Source organism: Gavialis gangeticus, unplaced genomic scaffold (assembly GCF_001723915.1).
Source record: "Gavialis gangeticus isolate Ggan-Ray unplaced genomic scaffold, GavGan_comp1, whole genome shotgun sequence".
NCBI lineage: Eukaryota > Metazoa > Chordata > Crocodylia > Gavialidae > Gavialis > Gavialis gangeticus.
In genome coordinates, this window is record NW_017729014.1 from 14,427,895 (window position 1) to 14,441,832 (window position 13,938).

General features: G+C 56.7%; 1 protein-coding gene across 7 annotated transcripts in view; it reads left to right on the forward strand.

Moving 5' to 3' along the window:
* The window catches only part of AGRN (agrin), a 227,260-nt gene that overhangs the window by 136,506 nt on the left and 76,816 nt on the right, over positions 1-13,938 (forward strand). For 4 of the 7 annotated variants that reach the window (XM_019511797.1, XM_019511798.1, XM_019511801.1 and 1 more), the window contains exons 1-2: positions 1,285-1,914; positions 3,828-3,875. In XM_019511797.1, coding sequence (XP_019367342.1) covers positions 1,746-1,914; positions 3,828-3,875 — 217 coding nt within the window. In that variant the 5' untranslated portion in view covers positions 1,285-1,745. Of the gene's footprint in view, positions 1-1,284; positions 1,915-3,827; positions 3,876-13,938 lie in introns of those variants that run through there. The other 3 variants (XM_019511802.1, XM_019511803.1, XM_019511804.1) reach the window with 2 other exon arrangements.

Below are 13,938 nucleotides of genomic sequence, written 5' to 3' on the forward strand. Positions count from 1 at the left end.
CCTCCCCTTTCCTTTTGTGCTCTCGCCAGCGACGAACTCCCCGGAGCAGCCAGGGCTGCGAATTCCCCAAAGCCTCTTCTCCTTTGTTTGAGTCTGCCTCTCCCGCACGCTGCTGGCTGCCGGGGCCGTGGATCCAGCCTGCCGTCCGAGTCGCCGAGGCTCCTTTTCCTCCTCCTCTCGCCACACCAGCCCTTTATGTTCCCCCCTCCACCTCCGTCCCAGCCGGGAGATGCTTTGAAGGGACCTGTGGGGCTTGAGGGACGAAGCTCTCACAGGGGCAACCTAGAAGAGGAGCCCGGGTGCCTAGAAGACCGGATGGAGAGAGGGGTGCCGCCCGGTCCCTAACTCACCACCCTGGGCTCGCCCAGCCCTCCCTGCCTTGGCGTGGGGCTGGCAGCTGAGAAAGAAACTTGGGTGCGTGGAGCAGGAGGTAACGCCGTTGCTTTGGCTGGGGTTGCGTTGTGCTGCACCGGCCTTTGGCTGGGCCAGGGACATCCGGCAAGGTGGGCTGTGGGGCCCCTTTCCTGCCCACCCCGGCTGCTGCAGGAGCTCCCAGGGGCTTGGCTGCTCTTGGTTCCCTCCATGCCCGGCTCAGCCAGGAGCTGGACTCTCCCGCCGAAGGGCTGGCATGTCCGAGCGGCATGAGAAGGGGGGCTGGCCCGTCCCAGCCGTGCTGGCGGTGCTGCCCTGCAGGCAGGCTCTGAGAGGCGGTGGCACCGGCTCGGGGAGGAGGAAGAGGAGGAGGAGGAGTAGCCGCCGGACCCTCGTGCTAAGCCCTAGCGTTGCCCCCCGCGTGGAGGAGGGGCAGAAGGGTGCGAAGGACCCGGCTCCCAGGCCGTGCGGGGAGCGACGGAGGCAGAGGAGGGCTGCGGGCCGGCTGCTCTCTAGGAAAGTGGAGCTCAGTGGGGCTGGACGCGCAGCCACGCCGTCAGCGTGGAGAGGGAACTCCTGCCCCCGGCTGCGGCGTGGGCTGACGGAGAGCTGAGCTCGCTGGAAGGAGCATCCTCCGCACGGCCATCGGGACTCGCCCAGCCGAGGGGGAGCAGAGACTGAGGTGTGCCCCCTCGAGGATTTACAGTCGCATGGACACACAGACCAAAGGCACTCGGGGCTCCCCCAGGGCGAGATCAGGCCAGCGTCTGAATTTGGGGACTCGCAGGGCAGCTGCGCCCCTCCCCTGAATCTGGACTTTTCTTCCGTACGGAGGCGTTGGGCTGGTTCCTAGTGGGTTCCCACCCTCCTCGGGGCCGGCCCCTCGTTGAGGAGCTGGCCAGACACCAGTTGGGATTTCTCTCCGCCTCGCCCCACAGCTTGGATTCCCGCTTGGAGATCTCAGGGCAGCGGCTGTTTCTTTCCCGTTCCCTTGGGGAGGCACGTGGCCGACGTGTGGATGCGGGTCCTTGGGCCCCCACCCGCTGCGTCTGGCCTTTGGGGGAGATTTGAACCGGGGACGACGCTAGTCCTTGTGGAGTTGCTCCTCGTCAGCCCCCCGGGTCCCCCGTCGGGGCCTGGGACCTAACGCACGTGGTGCAGGGCGGGCTGGAGAGATGGGGCGCGTGGTGGCAAACTCTCTTTTCTGAAGCTGAGGCACGCCGGCCCCCTACCTGCGCCTGCCGGAGGATGGGGATCCCTGGGGAAACTTAGCTCCTGGGGGCTCTGCAAGAGGAAAGGTTGTATTGTGCCCCTCGGGGGGGTCCTGTGCTTTGGATGTGCCAGTGGAAAGCTGCGCCCCTGCCAGCAGCGGCATGACGGCCTGCCAGTACCCCATAGCGCCCGGGCCCCTGGAGCGGGACCGCATGTACCAGCACAAAGTCTCCCTGGTGGTGCGCTACTTCATGATCCCGTGCAACATTTGCCTCATCCTTTTGGCCACCTCCACCCTGGGATTTGCCGTGCTGCTCTTCCTCAATAACTGTAGGTGTTTCTCGGCGTGGTGGCAGGGGCGGGGAGGGGGTGGGAAGCAGGCTGCTTTGTTTGGGTCTCTGATGAGCTGCTGCTTGGTGTTGGAGCCATCCGCACATTGCTGTCTCCTCCCTGATACCAGTGCGGGTCCCTGAGCTGAGCCACAGGAGCCCGGCCCCCTGCCCTCCCTTCCCCTTAGGGCTACACCCTGCTTTCCGTAACCCCTCTAGGCACCATCTGCTCCAAGCAGCCAGACACAGATGTGGAGGTGGGTGTATGTCAGCACTGGCCCCCTGGCCTGGTGCATGCTCACTGGCTCTCTTGAGACCTGCTGTGGGCTCCTTGCATGCCTGGAGGCTTCCTCTGCCCTTCTCTGGGTCCGCACGAGAGCGTCCCTTGGCAAGGAGGACAGTGACACATACAGCAGCCCGAGTGACGGCGGCTCTGCTCGGGCTGGTGCGTGTGGAGGGAGGCACGGCGTCAGCTCTGGGCCATGCTCTGAGAAGTCGCTACCCCGCTCTGTTATACGCCTTGTGTGTGGGTGGAGGGAGGGGGAGTCTCCAGTGAGCTATAGCCCAAGATCCCCACTTTCTTGACTCAGACGTTAGCATCACGGTGTGGTGCATGCGTATCTGTGCATGTGTGTGACCACCCCCCTGGCACCTGCCAGTCCTCCCAAAACAGATGTTCAGCCCTCCCTCCTGCACCCTCAGCCACCCCTCGCCAGCCCGTAGCTCGCTCTGCGGCCCGTGGAGGAGAGATCCAGCATGCAGTCACGTCTCTGGCCCACCCCGGTCACAGACACCCCCAGCACCCGCTGTGAGAAGGCTTTCCAGGGGTGCAGAGGGCTGCGGAGCTGAACCGCGGGCATCTGACCCTGCCACGCAGGAGTCTGCGGAGAAGGCAGTGAACTTGCAGGCTAAAAGAGTGACGCGTCTGACAGAGCCTGGACCAAGCAACAGTTTATATGGCTGCTGCTAGGCTGGAAAGAGTGGATTTAAGGTGTCGGGGTTCGGGAAAGCCCTGCTTCAGGTCCTGCCTCTGCCCCTGACTTCTTGACTTCGGGGAGGTCGCACGGCAGAGCTGTGCGAGACCAGATTCCTCCATGTAAATCTGGGCACCCTGTGGGGAAATAGGTTACGTGGGGACAAATGGTGACAATTTTCGAAGGCCCCATTGAGATCTGTTCCCAGGGAAGGCTTGGAAAGGTGCTGGACTTCCACCCACAAGGCTTTGTTCACGGGATCTCTCCCAGGCCCTTTCAGTCACTCGCTTGGAGCACTCATGTCACAGAGCCCCCAGCTACTCATGCATTTGTCCCGCCAGCCCCTTCTGTCCCCCCCTGGCCTAGCCAAACCCGGCGGCTGATCAAGTTGAATGCCTTGATGAATCGGCATCTTGGGTGGCAGGAGAGGTAATAAATAGTTTGTTTTGCATCACAGCTGGGCAGGGCGGCCTTGGTGGGATGACACACAATTGCCCGAGGCAGCCAGAAGTAACCTCCCCGCTGAATGGCAGGGAGTGGATTTGGGAGGACATCGCTTCCCAGACTTGTAACCCGCTCCCCCACCACAACCAGGTGCAGAGATCCAGCTCTTCAGGAAATACTCAGACCCATCGGATCTGGAAGAGTCTTGGGAGAGCGTACAGGATCTTTCCCGCCCGCGGTCAGAGCGGTGACAGCAGTTCCTGGGCTCTGTCCCCAACTGCCCGTGACCGTGGGGACAGCCCCTTTGTCACTCTGTGCCTGCCTCCTAGAGAAGGAGGTTGCAACGTGCAAAGGTCTTGCTGCTCGGGGGAAAGACGGGAGCAAAGCGCTGCTGATCTTATCCCCTGGATACACACAGTGCCTCTGCGGGGAGGGGGCATGAATCCTGCTGACACCCCTGCAGCCTCTGACCTCCCCTCTGTTTGTTTCTTTGCAGACAAGCCCGTCAACTATTTTCCCCAGTCACTGCCAACGCCGCAAGATGGTAAGTACCGGATCACTTCCTAATGCTTGATTTCTGTGCTCAGGATGCACTTGAAAGCAAATCACTTGAGCCTCTTCTGCTCCCTCCAGCTGACTGCTGGAGAAGCGCCTCCCTGACCCAGTGATCTATTTCCCAGCCTGACTCACTCCTCTCTCCCCTGAGCAAAACCGCAGCTTGCTCTCGCACACTACACACAGAGCACACACACACACGGCACGCCCGCACGCACGCATGCCCTCCCCTTCCCTCTTGCAGCCAGAGATGGCTGGGCCATCCCTACTTCCCAGATGTGGGAGCCTTTCTCAGCCTGCCCAAGAGAGGGGAAGGGTTGCAGTGTCTGCTGTTTTTCCTGGGAAAACTCAGCCCCTTTGTGGATCATTTTCCGGTTTCCAGGGGAGAGATGAACCCATCTATAGCTTTAAGGGACTATTATTCCACATGCTGCTTTCCTCATAAAGCTTTGTCCCATTCAGCCATTTATTTCCATGGGGTGGACCAGAGTGGAGCATCTTGGGGAATAAGGGGTAATGTTGAGGTCTGTGGCATTCATGCCTTCCACCCCAGTGGGCACTGGCCATGGGGTGGGGGAAGATGCACAAAGCGCTGATGGGTAATGGATGGGTAATGAGAAGGGCGAGCGCCCTTGGCATAAGGCACCGAGTGGAAGGATCCAAACCATAGGGCGAGAGAGGAAGTTGGGTCACCCTGGCTCACGGCCTCTTTGAACTGTCTGCTGCTCCTGCAGACGCTGCACAGACTCCTCCGTCTGGCTCAGCAGCACCTGGTAAAGCCTCTGAGTAGCTCCCTGGCATCAGACATGACATGGAAACGGGTTTGCAGCTGGACATCAGGTCCCTTTTACCACCACCGTCATGGATGTCTCTTCTGGCAGCGAGGCAGCTGAATCCTTACAAGTGCCCAGCTGAGCTCCCCCTTCCTTCCCCTGCACTCTTGATGCATCCCTGAGATTTCTGCATCCAGACACTTTGCTATCTCCTTTCTTTTACTTTTCCCAAGCTCAGAGCTTCACGTTGCCATCCTTATCCCTGATAAGCATTCAGTGGAATCCAGCTCCCAGAGCCTAATGCTATTTCCCTGGTAGAAAAACGCCTTACTTTCTCCCCACACGCTGCTCGATCCCCTTCGCCGCTAGTCACAGTTCCATGTGCACAGATGATAAACCCGGTAGAGAACTGCAGCCAATTAATAGCCTGCAAGTTTCTCTCTTTCTCTGGGTGGGGGTGGGCAGGGAGGCGGGGGAGAAACGGATGCGAGATAAAATGTGATTAATCTATAATTGGACCAGAAAAGACATCTAATGCAAAAATAAAAACTAACGTAGGTGTAACTCCCATCTCAGGGCTCTGAAATATTAATAACCAAACCCATGCAGATGACAGATCCTATAAAATCACAGTCCCCCATCATGCCATGGAAAGGCACAAGCTTTTTTGAATTGTCAGAAGGGGCCACTGTTCCTGAGCCTGAAAGGTTGCAAATGCATCTTGCAAAAGTGCAGCACTCCTCCCTTGCCCCTGTGAAGATGTAGGGCAGAGTACAAGGGGATTGGAAAGGTGGTGGTGGTGGTGGTGGTGGGAGGCGGGGGGTCTTTGCTCTGTGGTTCTCTCTCTTTATCCTGTGTTAGAGAACTTCATGGTGTCTCTGGCCCCTAACCTGCTCCAATCTCACAAAAACTCACTTAGCTTTTTTGGTATGTAGTGCACTGATTTTGGGAGGACTGTGAATGCACTCAGATTGTCCCCGGATGAGGGCTGTGCTTCAGGTTTGTAGGCAGAACCAAAGAAAATGGGGGCTGAAAGGGACCTCAGGAGGTCACGTCTAGCCCAACCCCCTGCAGGACCAGCTCCACCTGGATTGTCCCAGCCAAGGCTTTGTCTAGCCAGGTCTTAGGGTTTATTAGGTAGCTTGGGCTTTACTTGGGTCTCCTAGTCCAACGAGAGGTTTGGTCCTGTAAGATGAACCTAGGGCACCCAGAGACTGTGGTGGTCCCATAGGGAGGCTGACCGGTGTGGGAACCTGATGAGGGGGGTGATGTGATCCATCTCTTTCCATTAGCCGCTGTAAGCCATTTAACCCCTTCCACTCTCACTTGTTTCACACTTTGCTGGGTGTTGAAGACATGGACTTGGTGTGCATGGCTTCTTCCCCTCTCTCCTCCTCCCCACACCAAGCAGATGCTGGGTTGATTTTTCAAGGACAGTAGATGCCAGTGTGCCAGCTGCAGGGGGGGAGAGGGAGGCAAGGACAGCATCAGCTCATGCGGGAGGCGGACGCTCCTGGAAGGGGACATCGTCAGTGCAGTACTAACGGGGAGCAGAGAGACTGACCAGGTTGCTCTTGCTCCTCTCTTCAGGGCTGCTACCTCTTTAAATTCAGGGCTAGATCCTCGCCTGCTACAATCGGCCTCCTTCTATTGACTCCAATGGCGCCGTGCCCATTCCTACCAGCTGGAGACCTGGCACAGGAATGTCGGTGGCGCTGTGCCCACCTCTACCAGCTGGGGAGCCATGGCTCTGTATTTTTTAATCCCGAAACCCTGAAGTTTTGAGATGTGTTTTGATTTCTTTTCTTTTTTTTTTTTAAACCCTCGGTTCCGGATCGCGCTAGAGAGAGAGATGGGAGAATCTGGCACAGACCAGTTGCCACCCAGCTCCCAGAAAGTTAAGCAACTGCTTCATCCCACATTCCCCCCTCCACGAGGATCGCCTGTCCCACCCCGCCCCCAACACATCCCTGCTTCTCTTTAAATAAGCAAAGCTCTGCCATCTCGCATGACTTTCACGTCATATCATTAATCTTCCAAGTCGGATGCTGGTCTGGAGCAACCTCTTTCCCGTGCACGGACCAGCCTGGCAGGACACATGAATTCTTACCACCTCCTCGTAGGATAATCAAGGGCAACAAATAGTCCCCGTTGCCTTTTAAACACCTCCTAGGCATGGGTGTTGACAAGACCTGATCAAGCAAAGGTGGGGCTGACTGCAAACCTTGGGGTGCACATCTGGCCCAGAGATTGGTGTCCTCTTCTGCATGGTGGTGCCACTGACCTTCCCCTTCTGACACCCATGGTTGGATACACACCTTGGGCAGGAAAGGGCTGTCAAAGGGAACTGGGTGTTTACCTGGGAAATCTTAAGTCCACTTTGGCTGTAAGGAAGGCTCCTCCTGCCCCTTGCCCCCCGCTGAGTGGGGAGGAAGATGGAGTACAAGTGCACAGCAAATCTCGAGCATCCCCACCCCCTCCTGCGACAGCTCCCCAAGCGGTCCAGAGCCAGCTGCTGGAAACAGAGGGTTTGACAAGCCGGCACGGAGGCATCTTTAATTAGCAATAATGTGTTTTTTACACAAACAAGGCTCTACCCTAGAAAACTCCTCAACCACAGATTGATTTATGGGGCGGTGCCTCCCTCCCTTCACACTGAGGCCATTAATACTGTTTCATCAGGGCTCTCCTCCAAGATCTGTAACGCGGCTGCCACTCCTGCACGGGCGGGGGCATCGGGGACGGTTCGGTGCTGCCCTGGAGAGCATCCACGGGCTCAGAGAGGCTTAACCCATATGGTTCCTCTAAGGTCAGCAAAGCCAGTCCCCTTCCCACCACCCAGGGCTTCTGAGCAGACTAACTCCTCACCCTCCTTCTCTTTTGTGGCAGGGTGAAGGGGTAGACCCACTTAGCTGAATAGGGAGCAGGAAATGGGTTGAGCGTTGGCCTCAGCCACCTGCCCCTGAAAGCAGAAAGGTGTGGAGGTTTTCTTTGGCAGGTGTGGCGCAAAGGGGAGGGGTGCAAGACCTGGGTTTTGCCATGTGCCCTGCAGCGCGATGTAGACGGTGGGTGGTAGAAGGTGGAGGTTTCCCCTCCCTCCGTGTTTGCAGTGCTTACGGGTAAGGGGGAGAGGTGGGGGGGGGTTGTTTTTCTCCAGCATCCATCACTAGAGACGTGTGTGTGTGAGACAGAGCTGTTTTATTGGGCTGAGGGCAAAGGGAACAAAGCCCCTTTTTAAACCATGCAAATGTGTGAGCGAGGGCTGCGGGCAGGAGGAGTTCGCGTCTGACCAGTCAGGTGGAATAGATAGGACGAGGCATTTGGCTCCGGAGTTAGACCAAGCCCGAGACGGCCTCCCCCCTTGCCATCTCCTCGGCACCCCGCTCCTCTCCTCAGGGGCTGCTCGGCAGAGTTTCTGAAAGCTGTCTCCGCTCGGGTAATTGGTAGCGAGATCTGTGCGTTGTGTGGATGGCACAGCTGGCAGCTGACGGGCGCTCGCAAGGGACCGGAGAGGCAGCGGCAGTGACATGCAACTCTGCCAGGCGCGCATGGGTGCAGGGGAGAGTTCAGATGCAGCCCTCTGCTCCCCCTTGCTGGGAGACCCCCTCGGCTGCTTCTTTCAATCCGTTTTCTTCTGGGGAAAGACTCATGGAAAGGAGGGGGTCAAGCAACCTGGATGGGCGCTGTGCCAGCAGGGCATTGCAGGCCTGACCTCTTGCCATTGCCAGCCATGCCAGCACCCCCCAAGGCTGTGACCGCCTCTCCTCTGCCCATGAGGGGGCCCTCTCCCCGTCACCCCTTTCAGGACAAAGGCACCCAGAAAAATTTCCCTTTCCCCTTGTCTCGTGCTGGCTCTGCTTCGCCCCCTTGCAGACCCGTAGCCCTCTTCACCAGTAGGACCACTGAGCAATGGCAGACCTCCCTCCGTGCTGTCTCCCAGGGTCTGTCTTGTCACATCCCATCCCACTGCCCCCATTACTTCCCCTGCCAGGGGCAAGGAAGAGGACTGCCCTGCCCATACCCACCACCACTGTCTGTGTTAGGGGGGTTGAAACATGCTTCTCTTGGCTTTGCTGAGCCCAGAGCAGAGAGCTCTGGTCTAGCCCCTGTGGCTGTCGGTGACTTATTTGGCCCGTATGCCCATTTTCTTGGTCTCAAAAAGCTTGGGGAGCACTGGCCCAGGTGACACCAGCAGGGAAGTTCTCACATTTGCCATCAGAAGCATTTTTCTTCCTGCAAATTTGGGGTCAGGCCAAGTCCTACTGTCAGAGTCCCTGCTCCAGGGTCCAGCTGCAGCGAATAGAGATGAGTGGCTAAGGTGGAACAAGCCCATGTGCTGAGCTGAAGACCTGGCCCCATTTCTGGACCCTAGAGCTCTGTCACCATCTCCATGCAGACCCCAGGAGAAGGAAAACCATCTCCCACCACTCTCAGGAAGCGGCTGAGGCCTGGGCTCTACGCCACCAGCTTTTGCAGGTCTCTGGCAGGTGCATCCTGCTGTCCCAGCTCCCTGCCTGTCTCTCATAAAGCCTTGGGGCTGCTCACTGGAGCTGCTGAGACTAAAGGAGCCAAGGCCTGGCCATTATGTCTCCTGGTGAGTTGTTGAGCTGGCTGGAGTGATCTCCTCCACCCCCACCTCCCCCAGGCCTGAGGAGCGTGCTAACCACCTATTTATGGACCCATAAAACCACCAGCGACGCACGATGTGAAGAGCCATTTGATAAATTAAATATTGGAAAAACCACTTTCTCTGGCCTGGCAGCCCCATAAATACCAGGTGTGCGTTGCGGAGACTGGCGGGGTTCAAGTCGGGGGGGGGACAGGCATGGGGGATACAGCAGGGACTGTGGAGGGGCTTTTTTTCCTTTGGCATTGGAAAATCAGCTAGCTGATTAGATACTCAACAGCTTTAAAGGCAAGGGGTGTTTGTGTGCACATGGGTGCGGGGGGAGAGCCACAGGATGCTACGTGCCATGCGTTAGTGCCATGCCGTAATTGTTCATCAGAGACCCGCCATTTGTGAGGACTCTGCTCCAGCACTAAATTTGCTTTAAGAAAATCAATGTAATTACATTTATATTTAAATTGCTCCTGGGGTCAGTGGAGCCAGCCATCATTCTCCCTCCACTTCCCTCCCAGGCAGCCACAACATCCCCTGCATGGGAAGTTGCCCACCGACTCAGGCCAGGGAGTGGCTGGCAGGAGGTGGGGAGCGTTGTGCCTGGGAAGGGGCTCTCCGATCAGAGTGGCAGAGGGTCTCGTTTGCTGGGGAAGTGAAGCCTGAGCTGTGCTTCAGGGAGATTTCTGGTCTTGTTCTGGGGGGAGATGCTGCTCTCTTGCCTTGCTAAATTAATTTGTGCCTGTAATTTATGAGCCTCTGTGGCTTCCTCTGGTCAGTGACCTATTGACAAAGAGGTAATGAGAATCATCACTGGCTCGGGCCAAGGAGTCCTGCGAGGGGCTCAGTCCTCCTCCCCTGCCCTTCTTGATGAGTTCAGCCCATGTTGAGCCTGCAGCTGCTAGGAGCAAACCTGATGGGGTGCTGCCTGGAAAGGTCCTTGGAGAGGAGCAGCAGCTTTGGGGCTAAGGCTCCAGAGTGGGATGTGGAAGGCAGATATGGGTCCAGCTCCCAGCTCTGCTGTAGCATCACCCTCTAGCCTTGAGCTAGTCAATTAACTTTGCTGGGCTTCAGCTGTCTGTACAGTGGAGATAACAGTCCCCCCTCCTGTGCTCTTGGGCAGTGATGGTCTTTGACAGCATCTGTTTGGCAGCCACAGCCTGGCCTGATCTCAACAGGGCCCGGAGGCACTACTGGGGCATGAGTTAATATTAACCCCGAGGAAAGCAGCTGCACTAATGGGCCCTTCATCTCAGGATCTCAAAGCTCTTTGCAAAGCAGGCCTTGTTCCTTATCTCCTCTAGCCCTTTGCCGTACCAGGCCCCTTTCAGTTGGCTTCCTGCACCAGTGACCCTTGAAATGGCTGGGGTGGTGGCAAGTCTCAGTCTTCAGAGGTGGGAGGCAGGTCCTTCCACAGGGGCTCTCAAGGGCATGGGGATAACAAATTCCCAAAGAACCATGTCCCAGCTAGCTCAGTCCAAGCCCTGATCAGGTGCTGGGGGCTTAGCAATACACCAGCCAGTGTTGGTGCTGCTGGAGGAGTGTCGCAGCATCTGTGGAGATCTGCATGGTTGGGGATAAAAGGAGCCTGGTGGCAGCTGGGGACACTCTGGGCAATGAGGCAGTGCAGCTGCCCCCAGCTGAAGTGTGGCATGGGTTCAAGTAGACAGAAAAGACTGCATCCCCCCCTAAATCCATAAGCAAATGCCCCTCATTTGCAGTAGTGCCTGGTGCCCAGCACAGATGCGTCTGGGATGCAGGGTTCCTCTTCAGAGATAGGGTCAGTGGTTGCAGGGCCTGGGGGGCAGGTGGTCTGTGCCCTGCCTCCCCTCTCCCTGCAACCCCCACCCTCCTGTTCAAGCCAACGTTAGGATGGGAGTCCCAAGCTGCTTCCCCTAAGGACCTGTGCAGGTCTAAATCAGCAGCTCTGCCATCCTTTCTGCCGCTGCTTGGGGTGGAGGTGGGGAAAGAGAGACTCAGTCCCACGGGGAAGCAAGCCATAACAATAAAACTTAAAATAAACCCCGTAAACTCTTCAATGTCCTTCCCTGCATGCAGCTGTATGAGAACGCCCTGCTGGCTCAATCCCAGCCTATTTCTCTTTGACACCAGCCAATATCAGGTTGGGATTCTGCAAAGTGAATTCATTGCCCAGGCTGCACGGAGCTAGCGTAATGGAGCGGAGAGGACTCGCAACCCTCCCTGTCTTCCCCTGCCCTTCTCCAACATGCCCTCCGAAACCCCACTCCCTCTTTGGAGACATGCTGCCCCCCTTCATGACCCTCCTCCTCTTCCGCTGCCCTCCGGCGCGCTCTCCATTCCCTCTGTACGTTCACACACACACAGAGCATTTGAGGAGCGTGGAGCCGACTTCCAGCAGCTTGAGTGGGGGACATTGATCCACTCCAGCAGTAATCCATCTTGCTAAGGCCTTAGGCCATTGTGTCCACTTCTGTCAGTTCTCCACAGAGCAAATTCTGTCAGACAGCAGGGTTTTGACAATAAGTCGCGCTGATGCTCCTTGGAAGCCCTGGGTGGCTGCCGTGACCTCTTCTTCCCATGCCGGGGAAAGGCAGAGGGAAAGAGCAGTGCATGGATGGAGGATGAGGGGAAAGGGGGTGGAAACTTGGAGCCATCAGCAGCACATTGGCTCCATAAACTCTTCAGAGCCCCCCCCTTGCTGCATGCTGTCAAGCCGAGGAGGAGGAGGAGACTTTTGGTACAGGGTTGCTGAACATGGCACACAGGGGCCATCTCAGAGCATCTTATACCCACAGCTGTTGGCATGACTGGGCAGGCTACCGAATCCAGCACCGACATAAAATGCTTTCCCTCCTTCAAGCTCAGAGGTCTTCCGATGAGATAACACTGTGCTGGGGTTTCCTACATCCTCTCTGGGCAGCCCCCCCAACCTCACTCGTGCTTTCCTAGTTGCCTCTCGGCAGTAGACACACAGCCGCGTTCTGCCCGTGGTCAGCACATCTTGTGAGGCCGAGCCCTGGCCCTTCCTTCCCTTGTGAAGAGACGGGAGTGCAGCGTGTCTGCGACATGTTGTGGAAGTCAGGGGAACCCAAGCGTGACAGTTTTGTCACATCTCACATTCAAAAGAAAAAGAAAAAAATCGCTCTCTCTGGCTGGGCAAGGTTAAATTTTTATACGAGGCTCTCTCGCAACCTTCCCCTTCCTCCTGCAGCTGCTCCCTTTTAATTACACGGGGCCTCCAAGTTCCTCAAGACTTTATTAAAATATAGACTGAAATATTGACCTGCTGATCTGCTTGCATTACATTTCCACGGCAGAGCTCAGGGCTCAGTTCCGGGCACTTGCATTGCTACATCGGTTTAATGAGCCAGAGCCATAGTGGGGCCCAGCTGCTCCCCGGATCCTGCAGCCGGAGACTTGCAGCCTACCTTTTATTTGTAATAATGAATTAAGTCCCCTGGCAGCTGGCTCATATCATAGGAGACAGAATTAGGGCTTTGCTTCTGGTAAGGATGAGGTTGGTAGAAAAGGAGGGCAGAGAGAGTGGTCTTGTTCTGGTACAAGTATCTCGGTTATTAAAGGATGTGCAGGGAGCTTAACAAGGCACCTCTTGCAGCAACGGTGTTTCGTGGGTGGGGAGAGGCAGGTCTTTGATTTCCTCGGTGGGCCACACCTCGCTTAGCAAGCAATGGTTCATGAGCTGGAGATGATCAAACAAGCCCCACTGGAAGGGCACTAAAGAAATCATCTCTGCCCCACCTCTGACAGTGGTTTGATTGGGACGTGCTGACTATCACAGACGGCCCCGGGCCTATATGTCCATCAGTCTGTGGCTGAAGAAAGAGAAAGGGTAGTTTAGCTGGGATTACAATAGGCTGGTACCGGGAAGAATAAGATTGAGTTCCCAGCTTGTTCCCCATGTGTATACTGGAGGCAGTCAGTTCCCCATGTGCATTTTGGAGATCCCAGCACTGCCCAGCAGCCCAAAGGTGTTAGTACAGTCACCCACCCCAGCAATCTTCAAAAAGCATCTTGATACCCACCTTGCTGGGGTCATCCGATCCCATCAGTCTTCCCTGCCCAAGTGCAGGGGGGCTGGACCCAATGATCTGTGAGGTCCCTTCCAGCCCCTGACATCTATGAAACTATGAAAACAGTGTGGTTCACAATCATAATGTGCTCAGATACACAGTAAAGGGAGCAGGTGTGTACCTAAGACAGATGAGAAATTCCCACTCACCCATAGAAGCAGAATGGGTGCTTAAAAGAATTGCTGTTGAGACTGGAAGCTCTTTGGGGCACAGACCTACCCCTCCTGTGCCTGGGCTGTCCCAGTACTGGTTGGCCCTTAAGCACTATCCTAAGAAATAATTGATAATGGATGCACGGTCAGAGTAAGAGAGCCAGGCAGTGGGCATGATGCAGGGTGAGTGAGCAAAGCCCTGTGTGAAGTGCTGAGATGCTGGAGAGCTTTCCCATTTTCTGCTTGGGACTCTCTCTGCCAGGGTCCCCAGCCAGCGGAGAGAGCTGGGCCAGGACACGGCCCACCCGAGCATCTCCATAGGCTTGTTGCTAGTTGCAGCCAAGCCGGGCTCTTTGCTCCCTCCTGCAGCGGGGACCATGCCCAGGGGGTTGTTGTGGGGTGCTGTGTCTTCTGTGCACCCCATAAGCTCCTCTGC